The 18,868-nt window shown below is 41.9% G+C and overlaps 1 protein-coding gene across 1 annotated transcript in view; it reads left to right on the top strand.

Annotated features, from left to right (window-relative positions):
• LOC138656944 (EF-hand calcium-binding domain-containing protein 6-like) overlaps window positions 1-18,868 on the top strand; it is a 303,716-nt gene that overhangs the window by 80,777 nt on the left and 204,071 nt on the right. Inside the window, exons 4-10 of the mRNA XM_069744319.1 lie at window positions 903-1,003; window positions 6,804-6,881; window positions 8,127-8,294; window positions 9,197-9,334; window positions 12,104-12,204; window positions 16,664-16,806; window positions 17,980-18,176. Of these exons, the coding sequence (XP_069600420.1) occupies window positions 903-1,003; window positions 6,804-6,881; window positions 8,127-8,294; window positions 9,197-9,334; window positions 12,104-12,204; window positions 16,664-16,806; window positions 17,980-18,176 (926 nt within the window). The remainder of the gene's footprint in view (window positions 1-902; window positions 1,004-6,803; window positions 6,882-8,126; window positions 8,295-9,196; window positions 9,335-12,103; window positions 12,205-16,663; window positions 16,807-17,979; window positions 18,177-18,868) is intronic.

Here is an 18,868-nt window from a genome sequence, read left to right as displayed (position 1 = left end):
GCAATATACTATGTGGCTGGGCAGTATACTACGTGACTGGGCAATATACTATGTGGCTGGGCAATATACTATGTGGCTGGGCAATATACTATGTGGCTGGGCAGTATACTACGTGACTACGTGTCTGTGCTGTATAGTACGTGGCTCTGTGCTGTATACTACGTGACTGGGCAATATACTATGTGGCTGGGCAACATACTACGTGGACATGCATATTCTATAATACCCGATGCGTTAGAATCGGGCCACCATCTAGTAAATAATATAAATATAAAATCAACTAATCTGATTGGTAAACGGCATAACATACCATACATAATATGGATATGCATGAGGATAAATACAAAATAAACATTTAAAACTGCAATATGATGTGCCATCGAGCGACCAGTAAATGATAACTAATCTTAAAAAATGAAAATTATAAAATATCTATGACCAAAAAGGAACAAAATTAGGAGGTAAGACCTTCAAAAACTTGCTACTTAATTTTTACTATGCATTTCCTTGGCACCCTACTGTACAGCGATACACTTCATCTGAATGTCTGTCCTGAGTTGACTTGCATTGAGATCTTGTGACCGTTACTTCTGATTTTGAGTCAATCAGATGTTGCGGTCACAATATGGTAGCACGGGACCTGAGTGGTGTTGGGAAGAGCAGAAGACAGCGGCTGTCAGTAGAACAGGACCATATGTTAGTAGCACTACTCCAGCGCTGAAAAAAACCCAAAACGCTGATGTGGTGCTTTAACTATGGGGTTAGATTAAATATTGTTTTTGAGGTCACAGGCTCCCTTTAATTGCATATTGATGATTTCTATTGTGTCAGTTTGTTTATATACCTTATAGTCTAATATGCGGTCACTTCACTTTCTTAAATTACGTTATTGTTTGCTTCAGCTGGAACATATGTTGCAAGAAAAGTTGAGATCTGGTGGACATTTCAGTCTCAAACAACTGTTTAAGAACAACGATCCTGAGGGGAAAGGGCAAGTAAACAGGTTGGTGACTATAGATCTTTCTACAGTATATCAGATATATTACATATGCATAGATGAACTATTAGGCCAAGTTCCCACAATGAGTATTTGATGTGGCAGATATTTTGCAGCATTTCTGCACCAATTAACTAACTTAGGTTACTTGCGTTTTTCATAGTTTTTTTGAGATGTGTTTTTATCATGTTTTTTCAACTGCATTATTTGTCTCCTTTTGGTTTGTCATGTTTTAAATAAAACTGCTTTGTTCTGGATACTTCCTGTTACTTGGCTTTGATAAAACTTTATTGATAAAGTCATGTGCGGATTATATGTGTTTTTATTGTGTTTCCACTGTGATTACGCAATAAAAACACATATACATTTTTATCGGAGGATTTTCTTAATTTCATTCAGGTCTATGGTGAAAATCTGCAAATGAAACGCATAGCTAGATTTCGGTACGTGTGGCGACAGTTTTCACATGCACCGGAGACACACACGGAGACACATTGAAATTTGTGTTGCTGTGCACATGTCAGTGTGTTTCCGCAGAACATCCCACACATGTGCACACAGATGACACACAGGGATTTTATCTATGTGACACGTCGCAGCGGTACAGTTAGCGCAGTTCCCCGATGCCGGGTGCTGAAGACGGCTCTCATCATTCTCCCCGAATGGTGATCAATAATTTAAAAAAACAGCATGGGGACCCCTCTATTCTTGATAACCAGCCTTGCTGAAGCTGACAGCTGAGGGTTGCAGCCCCGAGCTGTGAGTTTTTCTTTGCTGGTTATAGAAAATACTAGATGGTGGCCCGATTCTAACACATTGGGTATTCTAGAATATGTATTTAGTTTATTTATGAAGATTTCAGAATAATGCAATGAATACACAGGATTTGGCTGGCCGGGTCACTGAAGCTAGGGCCAGCTGCAGGTTTTTGAGGGCCCCAGGCGAAAGAGTCTCACAGCCCACATAGCATAGTACACAGCCCACGTAGTATATACCACAGCCACGTAGTATATAGCACAGGCACGTAGTATATAGCACAGCTATGTAGTATATAGCACAGCCACGTAGTATATAGCACAGCCATGTAGTATATAGCACAGCGACGTAGTATATAGCAGCCACATAGTATATAGCACAGCTATGTAGTATACAGAACAGGCACGTAGTATATAGCACAGTCCACGCAGTATATAACACAGCCACGTAGTATATTGCACAGCCACGTAGTATATAGCACAGGCACATAGTATATAGCACAGCTACATAGTATATAACACAGCCGCGCAGTATATAGCACAGCCACATAGTTTATTGCAGAGCCACGTAGTATATAGCACAGCCCACGCAGTATATAACACAGCCCATGTAGTATATAACACAGGCCAGGGAGTATATAGCACAGCCCACGCAGTATATAATACAGCCCACGCAGTATATAACACAGCCCACGTAGTATATAGCACAGCCGACGTAGTATATAGCACAGCCACATAGTATATTGCACAGCCAAGTAGTGTAGAGCACAGCCCACACAGTGTAGAGCACAGCCCACGTAGTGTAGAGCACAGCCCACGAAGTATATAACACAGCCCACGCAGTATGTAACACAGCCCACGCAGTATGTAACACAGCCCACGTAGTATATGACACAGCCCCACATAGTATATAGCAATGTGGGCACCATATTCCTGTTAAAAAAAAAGAATTTAAATTAAAAATAGTTATATACTCACCTTACGGCGGTCCCCGGATCCAGCCCAGGCCTTTAGCGATGCTCCTCGCGACGCTCCATTCCCAGTAATGCCTCGCAGCAATAACCCGTGGTCATGTAGCGGTCTCGTGAGACCGCTATGTCATCTCCGGTCATTGCCGCAATGCATTCTTGCGACCCGAGCGTCGCGAGGAGCGGGAAAGGCTGGCGCGGACGGCGGAAGGTGAGAATATAATGATTTTTTAATTTTATTATTATTTTTAACATTATATGTTTTTACTATTGATGCTGCATAGGCAGCATCAATAGAAAAAAGTTGGTCACACTTACAGGGTTAATAGCAGCATTAACGGACTGCGTTACACTGCGTTATGCCGCAGTGTAACGCAGTCTGTTTAACGGACTGCTAAAACGCTATGTGGGCGCTGACTGGAGGGGAGTATGGAGGGGCACTGACTGGAGGGGAGAAGTGGGGCGGCCAATTCGCGGTCTGACTGTGCCTGTCGCACCCAGCCGGCCGCGACCAATCAACGACACATGATTTCCGTGACAGACAGATAGACAAACAGACGGAAGTACCCCTTAGACAATTATATATATATATAGAAGACAAGGGAACCCACTCCAGTTTTTTATTTCTTTATTTATTTGTTTATTTATTTAGAGCACAGACAGCGGGTGATGAATATTCCCATCAGCTGCCACCTGCTGTCACTGTTATTAGCGGCAGCAGGTGTAGGCTGATGGGAGTAATCGTCCCATTAGCCGCCGCCTGCTCTCATTGCTATCATTGGAATATAACTCTAATCATTCTCCCATGCTCGTGCTGATCGCCGGCAGTACAGGGGAGAATGATGAGAGCCGTGTTCATCACCAGGTGTCGGGTAACAGCATTAACAGTACCGCTGCTTCTCAGGCGCTGATGTGTGTGGTTCTGATATGGCACACGGGTGGCACACGTATGCCACACAAGTGCCAGAAATATCATGACGTGTGAAATAGACCTTACCGCAAGAGAATTCAACATGTTGTGGATTTCAAAATCGCTCTGCAGGTCAGTTTATGCAGTGTTAACAAAAAGCACAGTAGGCATAAGATTTGTATAAATTCCATACACTTTGCTTAAACTGTAGTAGGCTATGTTTCTAACATATGAAAAAATGAACCAAATACTCATCGTGGACTCTTAGCTATCGTCAAAAATCACCCCTCTTTTATTATTATTTTTTTAAATATTTTAATATATTGCCCATAAAAAAATATATTTTTTTCTAAATATAATGGATTAAAAAATTCACTAGGTAAAGGCATTTGCATACCGTGTGAAGGACATGCGCATGGTAGGCAAATCCGACTATCTGCTGAAAGTCGCCACCAGCTCCCATCATTCCTAGCAGCACAGAAGTGAACTATCTGCTCCGAGCTCGCTGCTGAGAGCAGAGAGAGCATATTCAGGGCTATGCCATGACCGATAATGTCCGTGTTGCTGCCGGAGTCATAATTTCACTTCATTAGAAGAGTCTCCCCTGCTCTCCACTTCATTATTTCTGGTCTCTGCTCTAATTAGAGTCTTCTCACACCGATCAGAGCAGAGACCAGTGTGATAGTGATAGACAGTGAAGCGCTGCCTGCGAAGAGGCAAGAAAAATACTTTCCTCTCATGAACTGAAGCCATGTCTGAAACAACAGTGAGCTTCCTCTGTATGCATGGGCTTTAGAAGCATACGGGATACAGGGATCAATGAGAAGGGGTGCCATCAACAAAATGGCGGTGCGCTTCCATTAAAAAATAGGTATAAAAATCAAAGGTTTTTTGATAGATTCTGACTGCTTTGAAAGCCCTTATCTATCTAAAATAGGTTAACACATATGCAGTATATACAGTGAGGGAAATAAGTATTTGATCCCTTGATGATTTTGTAAGTTTGCCCACTGACAAAGACATGAACAGTCTATAATTTTAAGGGTAGGTTAATTTTAACATTGAGAGACAGAATATCAAAAATAAAATCCAGAAAATCACATTGTATAAATTATATAAATTTATTTCCTTTTTTGCAGTGAGAAATAAGTATTTCATCCCTCTGGCAAGCAAGACTTAATACTTGTTGGCAAAACCCGTGTTGGCAAGCACAGCAGTCAGATGCTTTTGTAGCTGATACTGAGGTTTGCGCACATGACAGGAGGAATTTTGGTCCACTCCTCTTTGCAGATCATCTCTAAATCATTAAGATTTTGAGGATTTGGCTTGGCATCTCAGAGCTTCGACCCCCTCCATAAGTTTTCTATGGGATTAAGGTTTGGAGACTGGCTAGACCACTCCATGACCTTAATGTGCTTCTTTTTGAGTCACGTCCTTTGTTACCTTGCTGTATTTTTTGGGTCATTGTCTTGCTGGTAGACCCAGCCTCTGGCTGAGGGAAGGAGGTTGTGAATCAGGATTTTACGGTACATGGCTCCATCCTTTCTCCCATTGATGCGGTGAAGCAGTCCTGTACCCTTAGCAGAGAAACACCCCCAAAACATAATGTTTCCACCTCCATGCTTGACAGTGGGGATGGTGTTCTTTGGGTCATAGGCTGCATTTCTCTTCCTCCAAACACGGCGAGTTGAGTTAATGCCAAAGAGCTCAATTTTTGTCTCATCTGACCATAGCACCTTCTCCCAATCACTCACGGAATCATCCAGGTGTTCATTGGCAAACTTCAGATGGGCCTGCACATGTGCCTTCTTGAGCAGGGGGACCTTGCAGGCACTGCAGGATTTTAGACCTTTACGGAGTAATGTGTTACCAATGGTTTTCTTGGTGACTGTGGTCCCAGGAGCCTTGAGATCATTAACAAGTTTCCCCCGTGTAGTTTTAGGCTGATCTCTCACCTTCCTCATGATCAAGGATACCCCATGAGGTGAGATTTTGCATAGTGCCCCAGATCGATGTTGATTGACAGTCATTTTGTATTTCTTCCATTTTCTTACTAATTCACCAATAGCTATCTCCTTCTCACCCAGTGTCTTACTTATGGTTTTGTAGCCCATTCCAGCTTTGGTGTATGATTTTGTCCCTGAGATCCTTATAAAGCTCTTTTGTCTTGCCCATGTTGTAAAGGTTAAATTCCAACTGATTACAGTAATTGAATCTGTGGACAGGAGTCTTTTATAAAGTTGACTACGTAAGACAGCTGTCTTTAATGCGGGTAACGAGTTAATTAGGAGTGTCTAACTGGTCTTTAGGAGCCAAAACTCTTGATGGTTGGTAGGGGATCAAATACTTATTTCTTACTGCAAAACGCAAATAAATTTATATAATTTATACAATGTGATTTTCTGGATTTTATTTTTGATATTCTATCTCTCAATATTAAAATTAACTTACCCTTAAAATTATAGACTGTTCATGTCTTTGTCAGTGGGCAAACTTACAAAATCAGCAAGGGGTCAAATACTTATTTCCCCCCACTGTATATATATATATATATATATATATATATATATATATATATAATTACATTTATTATTTTCACAGTGTTTTTTTTCTATGTTCAGTGGTCCCGCTATGGCTTACTTCCGACCCCCTCCACAAAACAGGATTTAGGCTTTTGCACCAATGAGACCATTGACTGCAGTGATACAGATGGAGTCACTGTGTGCTCTGTCGTGCATCATTTTTAGCCATATACATTGGAAGCAGGTACCAAGATGACATTTTCCTGTCCGCCTTCAATAGACAAATACAGCAGAAAAGATGCACAGCAGAGCACCCAGTATGGCCAAAAGTTATGCATGACAGAGCACAAAGTGACTCCGTCTACATCATTATAGTCAACGGCCCAGTCGGCGCATACGCCCTAATCACGTTTTACGAGGGGGGGATATAGGACGTAATCATTGAACGCTAAGTGAACCCAGCCTAACTCACATATGCGTTTCTGGAGGGTCAAAGGCCTATTGATGTATGTGGGACTCAGATATGATTACACAGTGCTTTTTTGTGCTTCCCCATAACTGCTGCTGAGCGGTGTGCTCCGCTTCTTCCTTCCAACATGGAGATTACTGTGTACACAGTCAATGACCAATTTGCTATTTGCTTTATTACAGGGATGTTCTTCTTATAATGTTAGCAAAATTTCTTGGAAGACCAATAAGTTCCCGACCATTCCAACAACTTCTTTTAAGGTGCGTGACCTAGTATTAAAAATATAAAATCCTCCATTGTTTGCTACTTGTTCATTGTCATTCTTATTTATTTATTTTTTATTTTGCTTTCTTGCCAGGATTTAGACTAGCTTGTTTCAAAACTTCCAACGATGAGTAATATATGCACCAAGAGGCAAATCTATCAATAATTCAGTAATGGCTGCAATGTACAGACTGGATTTGTGTCTTCTGAAAGCGTGTAGAATTGTTAAAACATTGTGTTCCCTTGGAGGCATTGTGTTTGCTTATGTTGATAGCTTTACCTGGGGATGTGGATACATGCTGTAATACCTACTGTAAGCAGAATATGAAATAATATATTGAAACAAGTTTATTTCCTGCCTGTAATGATTGTTTGAGAATAAAGTTTTTCCGGAGATAGGAGTCCTGCGCTGTCATTTACTCCACCAAATGGCTATCAGTGCTAGCGGTCCTTCTCCGCAGTGGCATTTGTTGGGTGTAGTGGGCGGCGGTATTTAGTTCTTTACTGTGATACTTGTTTGGCGCTGGTGGGGGGGCATGTTGTGCTGCGCTGTGGTATTTATTTAGGCTGCTGGGGAACTACTTAGTTCTACATGCTGGAACTTGTTTGGTACTGCGGGAAGGTATTAGTGCGGCACTTTGTGCCGATGGCAGGTATTGAGCGGTTTGCTTCCTATGGTAGGTATTTGCTGCGGTGGTATATGGGGCAGATCTTTAGTGCTGCACTGTGGCATTCAGTGGTTCTGAGGAGGTATGTTGCGCTCTGCTGTTTGCAGACATCCCATAGAACCCAATGGAACGAGCACACCAGCACTGCCATTCTTTTCACCCCTTTAACAAACATGTCAGGAAACTCACAGAGATTAAAAGTTTGCCACAGTGTGCATCTTTTTTTTTTCTGCTATAAGGTGCTTGGGGAGGGGGGGCAATATTATATCTGGTTTGGTCGGACATGGGTGCACGGACAGCTTTTTAACTCTCTCCAGTCTAGCTCTGTAGTTAATCACAGAGGGTTGCGTTAGCTGACTTAATTTCTAAAAGGATTATTTCATCGTTGGTCATTGCTCCTCCCTGGACATTGTAGATAATGGGTATTATTATTATTCTATAGGAAAGACAACCAGAACATCAGCAAATCAGACAATAAGCTAACATCTTACTAAGGTTTCACAAAGTGTTTCCATGCTGGATTTTTTATATAAAAGTGGTACATTGCTAAGTTCACCTCTCTTCTGGCTCTAGGCTAAAACTTGATGAAAAGACGATAATAAAATTTGAAGAGCTTTATGCAGCAGCTCGGCACCCAGTACCATCAGGACGTCCAACTTGGCTGGATCCGGTCAACAGAAAAGCAGAAGAAGTTTTCATGACAGCTTCCCAAGTCCATGCTCAGCTGAAGACGAAACAGAAGTAGGAAGAGTATCTGTCATCTAAACTAATGAGAGGGTGCACCTCAGCTATCTTTTGGGGGGGAAAGCTGGTAGAAGGTGTTTAGCCACCCTGCAACGTCTTCATAGGGCAAATTAAGTATTGCATTTTGTTTATGGAAATCAATAAGCTTTCCAGAGTTACAGCGAGTTGCATCATTCCACCCAGCAGCTCATTCTGCAGACATCAAAAGCTCCGCTTAGTTAAAAACATTTTTTGGGGAGGATAGGAGTAGTAGTCTGCGCTGATGTGCTAGATTCAAGAAATCCAGAGGACACGATGAGTGATTAGATCATGCGGTTTATTCTCAACGCGTTTCAAAGTTGAACCAACTTCTTCATAAGGAGAGCTGCAATGTTGATTCAACTTCGAAACGCGTTGAGATTAAACCGCATGAGCTACTCCCTCATCACGTCCTGCAGATTTCTAAAATCTAGCACAGCAGCGCAGACTACTACTCCTATTCTCCATGGCGGGATTCCTGACTTGAGTGTACTGCAGCAGCTGTCACACCTTGATTCCTCAGTTGTCGGTTAAGCATCGCCAAAAAGGGAGCAATTCCTATACCTGTCACCTAGACCAATTTCTCCACCAGATAAGACCCTATTGCACTTGGTGTCTCCCCCTCTTTCTAGTTAAAAAATAATCTTTTTTAACAAACTGAAAACCTTTAAATGCTTTTATTATACTCTCAAAGGTACAGGCATAAACAACATAAAGTGTATAAACCAATCACGTAGTGCAGAGGATACCCAATTGGCAGCATTGCCAAAATTTGACTGATATTTATATTTATGAACCATTTTCCAAGTTATATGTAAAATTGTTTGTATTAGAATTAACATTCTACATCCAACTTACAACAGCTTGCTTTCTACAACTAGGTTTGCAGAACTTACTGAAGTAATATTAGAGAAGAAGCCGGATGGTTCTACAAGGATCTTACCCCTGGAGTTCAGAGATATTCTCGGACAACTTGGATTCTGTCTGGAAGATGATGAATTTAATAAACTTTGTAAAAGGTTGTACTTCTGTTTATGATAAAAAAAATAGGGATTTTGTGTATGTCTTTAAATGGAATCTATCACCATATTTTGCTCCCTCCTCTTAGAGCACAATATACTCCACCAACAAACACACGTTGATAATATCACAATTATTGGAAATCTACCCTCATTATATACCGTGTGGCGGATTAAAGTTATGGACGCATCAAACATGAGAAATCAAAAAACATTTGCAACAAAGCAAAAAAGATGTACCAGTCCAAAAAATATCAACAACGTTTTAAACTTTATTATTAAAACAATTACAAACAGGTATAGGCACAGATGTAGGGACAAACCTTGTGTAAAGTGCTGCTATGCATCAAGGCACACAACACCTCCCAGAAACCCCGGCCCGAGGGGGAACACACACCTCTCTGGATTCCCCCTAGAGCTGCGGTCATTACTAGTTTCAGGTAATTTGGTGGCCGTCTAATTCGGCGAGTTGCACTACATAATGGTAGTGGAAACATGCAGCAAATAATGATGATGTTATATCTCTCTGCAATCTTTTGAGACTTGTGCCTGCACTTTATTTGTAGGATTATATATGCAGCAACAGTGCCATACATATTTTCAATAATTCTGCGGCATCTTTATCATGTTACTAATAATGGCAGCATATTCTGCGCTCCTATTAAGGAAATGATGTTTTCTACATTAACACTCTTGGGCTTTCTGGGAGGTGTTGTGTGCCTTGATGCATAGCAGCAATTTACACATGGTTTGTCCCTACATCTGTGCCTATACCGGTTTGTAATTGTTTTAATAATAAAGTTTAAAATGTTGATATTTTTTGGACTGGTACATTTTTTTTGCTTTGTTGCAAATGTTTTTTGACTCCTCTGAGAGCAGCATGAAGTAGAGTGAGAAACCCATATTTAAGTGAAGTATCACTATTGAAATTCTTGTCTTAAAGGGAATTGCTACCATGAAAATGCTGTCCAATCTGCAGGCACCATGTTATAGAGTAGGAGGGGCTTGCCAGATTTTTATATATAGTTTTTTTGATAAAAGATCCAGTATATCCTGTGTTTTGACCATTTAAAACCTCTGCTCTTTCTGGAACTTTCAGTCCAGTGGGCGGTCCTATCAGCAACTGACAGCTATGTCTGCATGCACACTTGTACAAAGAAAGCTGTCAGTCATTGATAGGACCGCCCACTGGACTGAAAATCTCACAAAGGTCAGAGCTTTAAATGACCACCAAGATATGGACTCCCAAAAGGTTATAAGTATTATAGTTGCTGCAACTCTGTAGGAGATGATGTGTTCCAGCTTGGCCAGTCTTTGCTTAGACCCTCAGGTCTGGCTACACTTGCACCTTCTTATCCAGTATAGATAATGCTTGTTGTGGGTCACCATTTGCCCGCTATGAAGGATTACTTCTGCCACTTGATACTCGATTACTTCAGAACCTGCGACCCCTATGGTCCTCTCCTCTCCACACACACAATGCCCTTGATTAATCCTGGTCTGCAAAAACACTCCATCTCATTTCAACTAAGGCTACTTTCACACTAGCGTCGTACGACGCACGTCGCAATGCGTCGTTTTGGAGAAAAAACGCATCCTGCAAAATTGCTTGCAGGATGCGTTTTTTCTCCATAGACTAACATTAGCGATGCATTGCGATGCTTTGCCACATGTCGCAACCGTTGTGCGACAGTTGCGTCGTGTTGCGTCGGACCGTCGAAACCAAAAAACGTTGCATGTAACTTTTTTTGGTGCGTCATGTCCGCCATTTCCAACCGCGCATGCATGGCCGGAACTCTGCCCCCTCCTCCTCGCAGCTCAGAATGGGGCAGCGGATGCGTTGAAAAACTGCATCCGCTGCCCCTGTTGTGCGGCGCATTCACAGTATGCGTCGATACGTCGCAACGTCGCATTGCGACGTGCGTTGTACGACGCTAGTGTGAAAGTAGCCTAAGGCTACTTCCACACATCAGGTTTTTGCCGTTAGGCAGGATCTGGCAAATTTGTAAAAAACGGATCCGTTGCAAATTGTGAAAAACTGATGCAACGGATCAGTTTTTTGGCTGGATCCGTTTTGTTTTTAAATGAACCCCGGGATAGAGTTTGGACTTCCTGAAGAGAGAGAGAGAGACCCCAGAACGGAAATTTTGCATGATTGTATGGAGAATGCATGGAAAACCGGATTCAGAGGCCGGATTCATCAGTTCACATGTCAGATTCATCCGTTTATCGCTGGAACCGTTGCTTGGCGTTTTTTCGCTGGTCAGAAAAAATGATACTATGAACGTTTTCTCCGGCTGCCGGAAAAAAACTTTTACACGGATCTGGCAAAAAACGGATGAAACGTGTGGCCACCAGGCGCAATCTGGCGCTAATACAACTCTATGAGAAAAAAAACGGATTTGGCGGAAAAAAAACGGATTCGTTTTTTTTCAAAACTTGCCGGATTGTGCTTGACGGCAAAAACTCTTATGTGTGAAAGTAGCCTAATTCACAAACCGGAATTGATCTCCTATACCCAAAATGGGCCGACCTAACAACTAAGCCCATTTGCAGGCTAACCAAATGCTGCAGGCCATATAACAGATAAAACACACTGGTCAATGCATTATATTAGAATACAATCTTCAAGGGGGATGTTAATATCTCTTTCACTCCTTTACCCACCTGCACACAAATCATATTTAGTTTGTTGTTTTGCTGGAGTTTTTGTGTTAAAGTACTGTATATTTGGATTGCAATTTTATTTTGTCATATTGGTTATATTAGATACGATGTGGATGGAACAAATGCCATTAAGACAGATTATCTGCTGAAAAGACTTGGACATGAAATACAGAACCAGACATCAAGCAAAATAAAAACTATAGGTAGGATATCAGAAAGTTAATAAACTATTTTTTCTGCAGCCGTTCACGCATTTATTAAAGAAAACTGGTACTTGCGAAAAAAATTTTGTTCAATGCCTTGTAAAAATCCTTGAGCTGCCCTGATTCTGCAATTCTTTTCCGCTTTGAGCTGCGCCATTCCATTGTAGAGATATTTACATTTGTTGCTTTTTTTGGAGCACAGTATGTGAAATCTTTACTTGTAGAGCAACTAGGCATTTCTTCAGAGACGTTTTGGGGGGGTGCACAATCTCCTCTCCATTCCAGACACTGCCAATCACAACTCAGCAGCTGATCTAACAGTCTCAAACACTGCTGCTGGCAGTGTCTGAGAGAGTGGGATGAAAGCACAAGCCCCCAGAGAAGACTCTGCAGAAACACCCATATGGACTGTAAGCATAAATTTCACATAGTAAGCTCCAAAATCAGCAAGTGTAAATATCTCTGCAATGGAATGGAACAGAGCGACAGAATCAGGGGAGCTCAGGGATTTTTTTTACAATTCATTTAACTTATTTTTTTTAAGGAAGGTACAAGCCTTTTTAAATACATGTATCATGTTATAGGATTTCCTTATATTTCAATGGCTCTTTGGAAAATGTATTGGGCATGGAGGTAGAATCTCTGTCCTCACTTCTCTCACCTGTGAATTAGATAAAACTGTACGCTACTGAACATATAATTTTTACAAATAAATTAACAGGTGGTTCATTAAGTTGTCATTATTAACAAATGTAATGGCTGTGACTGTCTTGACCGGCCCCGTGAGTTAGCACACAGTTCCTATGGGGTCCATCGTCGGACCAGTAACCAACTCCAGGGCCCAACATTTCAGCTACATGCATATGTAACATTATCCTCATTCACAAATTTATATAACAATGGATTGGCTAGATTGTTAAATGAATAAGATGCGGCCTTCATCTTTACATAGTGATTCAAGTATATTGTTCCAAATGCTGCTTATTTAGGAGTGTGGTGGCCCACTCTTGCACGGTGGCCCACCGGTGGATCCTCCTGTTCTCCTGTGGGCCAGTCCAAGCCAGAGTCCATCTTACAAAACTGTAGGCACTCTGTGTTACTATATGATGCGAAGCACCTTATTTTCTCTTAGTAGCATTATGGCTCTGCAATGTGAAATGCGTTGGGAAATGAAATTTTTTCTTCTCATGGATTCCGTACAAATCATTGAAAAACCTTTTTATAACTGTAACTATGTAGAGACAACTAAAAGTTCTAAAAGTTCAGTATTCAGGATTCTGACACTGTCTTCCCTGCTGCCATTTCCCATGGTGGCTTACAATTCTCCCATTCCCCGAGACCACAGACTTGGTGGTGGAGTCGGCATACTCCTGTCTCCACAATGCACTTTCGAGGTGATCCCCCCGTTCCATCACTCTCATTCCCTTCTTTTGAGGTCCACACCATCAGGCTCTTTCGTCCCCTCTCCCTAACAGTAGCGTTCATATACCGGCCCCAGGCTCAGCCACCAACTTCCTTTATCACTTCTCAGCCTGGCTGCCGCACTTCATGTCCTCAGAACTCCCAACCCTTATCCTGGGAGACTTCAACATCCCCATTACCAACCCCACTTCCACATCTGCATCCCAGCTTCTATCACTAACCACTTCTCTCAGCCTCTCACAGCTCTCAACCTCTGAGGCACACATAGACGGTTACACTCTTGACCTGTTTTTTTTCTGGCTCTGTTCAATCTCCCACCTAAATAACTCACCGCTTCCCCTCTCTGACCACAACATTCTCTCCTTCATTCTCACAAATCCTCACCCACCCCAGCACACTATTACCTATCACACATTCAGAATTCTACAAGCCATTAGTACACTTTCAGACTTCCTACACTCATCACTGTCCCCAATCTCCTCTTTTTCCCGTCCTGATCTGGCTGTGCATCACTACAATTACACTCTCAGAAGCACTCTTGACCAAGTAGTGCCCCTCACCCTCAGAACCTCCAAACACAGAGCAAAACAGCCCTGGCTCACATCGCAAACTTGACTTCTCCAGCGATGCTCTAGGAGTGCTGAACGCTTATGGAGGAAAACCTGCACACCTGAAGACTTCATCCACTTCAAATTTATGTTAAGAACCTATAACTCTGCCCTTCACCTCGCCAAACAGACCTACTTCACCACCCTGATCTCCTCACTATCCAACAACCCCAGGAAACATTTTGACACCTTTCACTCCCTCCTCAGGCCAAAAGCACAAGCCCTTATCACAGACATTTGTGCTGATAACCTGGCCTCCCACTTTATAGAGAAAATAGATAGCATCTGTCAAGAAATCTGCTCCCAACCACTAAGTGCTGTGACTCCCATCCCTCCCTGCATTTCCCATGGCTCACTCTCCACATTTGATCCCATCACAGAAGAAGACGTCTCCAGACTCCTCTCTTCTTCTCGTCTGACTGCATGCACTACCAACCCCATTCCCTCACATCTCCTCCAGTCTCTCTCTCCAGTCATAACAACTCCCCTAACTACAATCTTTAATCTCTCCCTCTCCTCAGGCATTTTCCCATCCTCCTTCAAATACTCTATCGTTACTCCATTATTAAAGAAACCGCTCTCGACCCATCCTGCACAAACAACTACAGACCAGTCTCCAACCTCCCCTTCATCTCTAAACTCTTGGAGAGCCTAGTTTACTCCCGTCTCTCCTGTTACCTCTCCACTCATTCCTCCTAGACCCTTCACAGTCGGCCTACATTCGACTGAAACTGCACTCATGAAAGTTACCAATGACCTTCTGACAGCAAAATGTAACGTGACCACTCTCTGCTCATTCTTCTCAACCTTTCTGCAGCTTTCGACACTGTTGACCACCGTCTCCTACTCTCTAGGCTCCAGTTACTAGGCATTAAGGACACTGCTCTCTCTTGGTTCTCTTCCTATCTTTCTGACCGCTCCTTCAGTGTTTTGTTCGCTAGATCCACTTCATCTCCTCTTCCTCTCGCTGTCGGGGTATCTCAGGGCTCAGTCCTTGGCCACCTTCTCTTCTTTCTCTACACGGCCCCAATTGGACAGACCATCAGCAGATTTGGCTTTCATAACCATCTTTATGCTGATGACACACGATTATACACATCATCCTCTGACCTTACCCCCGCTGTACAACAGAACGCCAGTGACTGTCTGTCCGCAGTCTCCAACATCATATCAGCCCTCTATTTGAAACTCAACCTTTCCAAAACTGAACTCCTTCTGCTCCTGCCATCTACTAACCTCCCTAAATCTGACATTTCCCTTTCTGTGGGTGGCACCATTATAACACCCCGGCAGCAGGCGCGCTGTCTGAGTGTTATGTTTGACACCAATCTCTTCTTCACATCCCATATACAATCTCTTGCCTGCTCTTGCCCGCTTACACCTAAAGAACATCTCTAGAATCCGCCCTTTTCTCACCATGGAAACAACAAAAGCCCTCACTGTTGCCTTGATCCACTCCCGCCTGGACTACTGCAATGCTCTATTAATTGGCCTCCCCCTCACGCGACTTTCCCCTCTCCAATCCATACTGAATGCAGCAGCCAGGGTTGTCCATCTGGCTAATCGTTACTCGGACGTGTCCGCTCTTCGCCAGTCATTATACTGGCTCCCCATTCATTACATGATACAATTCAAAGTACTTGTTCTCACCCACAAAGCGCTCTACTGTGCGTCACCCCCTTACATCTCCTCCCTCATTTCTGTCTATTGACCTAACCGACCGCTGCGCTCTGCAAATGACTTTCAACTAACCTCTGCACTAATCCGTACCTCCCACTCCCGACTCCAAGACTTCTCCCATGCTGCGCCAATCCTCTGGAATGCTCTACCCCAATAAATTAGGACTATCCACAATTTGCATAGTTTTAGGTGCTCCCTCAAAACACATTTGTTCTGAGGGGCCTCCCACGTTCACTAATCAAAGTCATATTATGTGGAAGTGTGCATGTGTAGCCCATTCACTATCTACATCTGTCCCCACCCCCTGAAGATGGCTGGACCATCACTGTAAATACACCATTGTAAATACACACCCGTACTTTGTATCTCCGCCACCTCATTGTAGATTGTAAGCTCTCACGAGCAGGGTTGTCTAATTTTGCTTTATTTATTGTATTGCTAATGTTGTTACTTGTGACTGTTGAAACTGTTAAATTGTAAAGCGCTGCGGAATATGTTGGCGCTATATAAGTACAGATTATTATTATTATTTTTCTGTAGAAGGTTATGGGCCCACATTACTGGATCTCTAAACATCAGGGTCCACAATCCACTAGTCATTATGCTGACCTAGATAGGACAGACACCACAGAACTTTATCCTTATGTTTTCACATGATTGCCGTACAGCTCTGTGCTTAGAATCTAGTGTATTGCCTGTAAATCATGATTCAGTCTGGGTTTCATCATCCGCTTCTCCAATTCCATCAGTACAATCCAGAGAAATGTCTCGGGCAGAACTAGAGCGGAAAGCCTCTCTCAACATTGAGAAATGGTTGAAAGATAAATTCAGAGAAGGCTTTCGGAGCATGAAAGAAGAATTTGAAAGGCGTGATCCCCAAAGAATTGGCAAGGTGGGTAGAAATAGATGTTATGTAATATTGTTGTAGTTCATTTACTGTAATGTGATTGAAATTTGCAGAAAATATACCACACAGTGTATATGTTATACAGACACAAAACTCATGCACAGCCTTACGGTAAAATACAGTATTTTACACAACAGTTTTAAAAAATGTGCCATATAGGGCCGAAAGGGGCGGCATTTATGTAAACCCACCCTATATTAGTACCAGGAGGTCATTGGTGAATTTTTACCGGAACCGTCAACCATGCATTGTGTATGGGGGCCTCCTTTGATTTATCGGGGAGACAAAGAATTTGGTGTACTAAATTTCAATACCTGATCCTTTTGTACTGTCAGGAGACAAGTTACCAACATAATTCTCAAACTGCAGCTTACTTCTGTCCTTACATTGAAAATGCACGCACTATTCAACTGAGCGTACATACGTATGAGTGAGGGCGTTCATGAGAGATCGCTGTGGGCCCAACAAACACCTGTCTGACATCTTTCCAAAATGAAGGAGTACCTTAAAGGGAGTCCGTCACCAGGTTTTTGCTACCTCATCTGAGAGCAGCATGATGTAGGAAAAGAGACCCTGATTCCAGCAATGTATCACTTAGTTTACCGGGTGCAGCAGTTGTGACAAAATCAGAGTTTTAGATGTAACGTGTAGCATAGTGGAGAAAGCTAACCCTTCCCACATTAAAAAGTTTCTGTTAATAGATTGACAGTAAGCTGCTTATCAGAGAAGGGGTTGTAGTCCAGGCAGTGATAATCTCCTGGTGATAAAACATTCATTGTATGGAAACAATAGCACACTGCCTAATAAGTGACACATCCCTGAAATTTGTGTTTCAGCCTCCGCCTCATGGTGTCTTCAGATTACATAGCAATAGTCTATTAACAAATTCCCTTTAATGGTGTAGAAATATTTTAAGTTAATGCTACATTTTTATATTTTTAACCGGAAAATCCCAGGAACCAGTTTATTGTGATATCAAGACTCCTTAACCATTTAGCTGTCATGGATTGAGGCCTCTGTCCTATGTATGACAACTACTTTGCGGCAGCCTAAAAATATCTTTTCATTACATTGTACATCGATAGTATGTTCTGAACAACATAGAAGGATTCGTTTATCTGCTTGTGTTTGCCTAATGTTAATGTACATGATCTTCAGGTTGAGAAAGATGATTTTCTGGCAGTATTGGAAAAGTTTGACCTAAAACTAAAAGATGAACACTTTAACCTGTTCCTGGCAAGATGTGGGCTTGAAAACTCTCTTACTGGCATCAGTTACATGGATCTACTAAGAAATTTCCAAGACCGCAGTGAGAAAGGCATCACACACAAGATACTCTCTGACCCAAACCATAGGTAACCATGCTGATCATTTACGGAAGTATTGCCATTCTTCGTAGTCTCTGGTGATCATCATCCTAAAATGAATATGTCATCGGAAAATTACACATGTTTATGTTAGGCTTTTGGGTTAAATGTATTTTTACATTTTTTTTTACATTTTTTAACCAATTTTGTTATTTTCCATATCACAGCCTATATTCAACAAATCATTTAAATCTTACAATTTTCACTAAGCAAAATACTAAGATGATACCTCCTTTTCTGCACAGGTCACTTTTCATTTTCATCACTAGCAGGATTATAGTGAAAAACACAACTATACATAGATAACACAGGACCCATCATTCACAAGAGGTGATCACAGCTCACCTCCTCCTCCTCCTCTGCACCATGACCTCTGCACAGATCGCAGAGCATGCCTAGAAATCTTTTCTATAGAAGTCATTGAGTCTATCCTTTTGCTTTCTATCATTCTCTACAGTCCGTGTGGCAACTGTAAAATATAGCTCCAAAAATGCTGTTCACAGTAACCCCAGAAAAATTCCCCCCCTCCAAGTAAAATGAAAAAAAAAAAAAACACCATTTGAAAAACAGATTGGAAAAAAAAAATAAAATATCTTACTATTTTTTTTAATTATTAATGAATATATATGTAACATTTTGCACATACATATAGGGGTGTGTATATTTATGGCCCCATATGT

Source organism: Ranitomeya imitator, chromosome 1 (genome assembly GCF_032444005.1).
Source record: "Ranitomeya imitator isolate aRanImi1 chromosome 1, aRanImi1.pri, whole genome shotgun sequence".
In the NCBI taxonomy this organism is placed as follows: domain Eukaryota; kingdom Metazoa; phylum Chordata; class Amphibia; order Anura; family Dendrobatidae; genus Ranitomeya; species Ranitomeya imitator.
The sequence above is the reverse complement of the archived record's forward strand: the minus strand, read 5'-3'. Positions and strand labels throughout refer to the sequence as shown.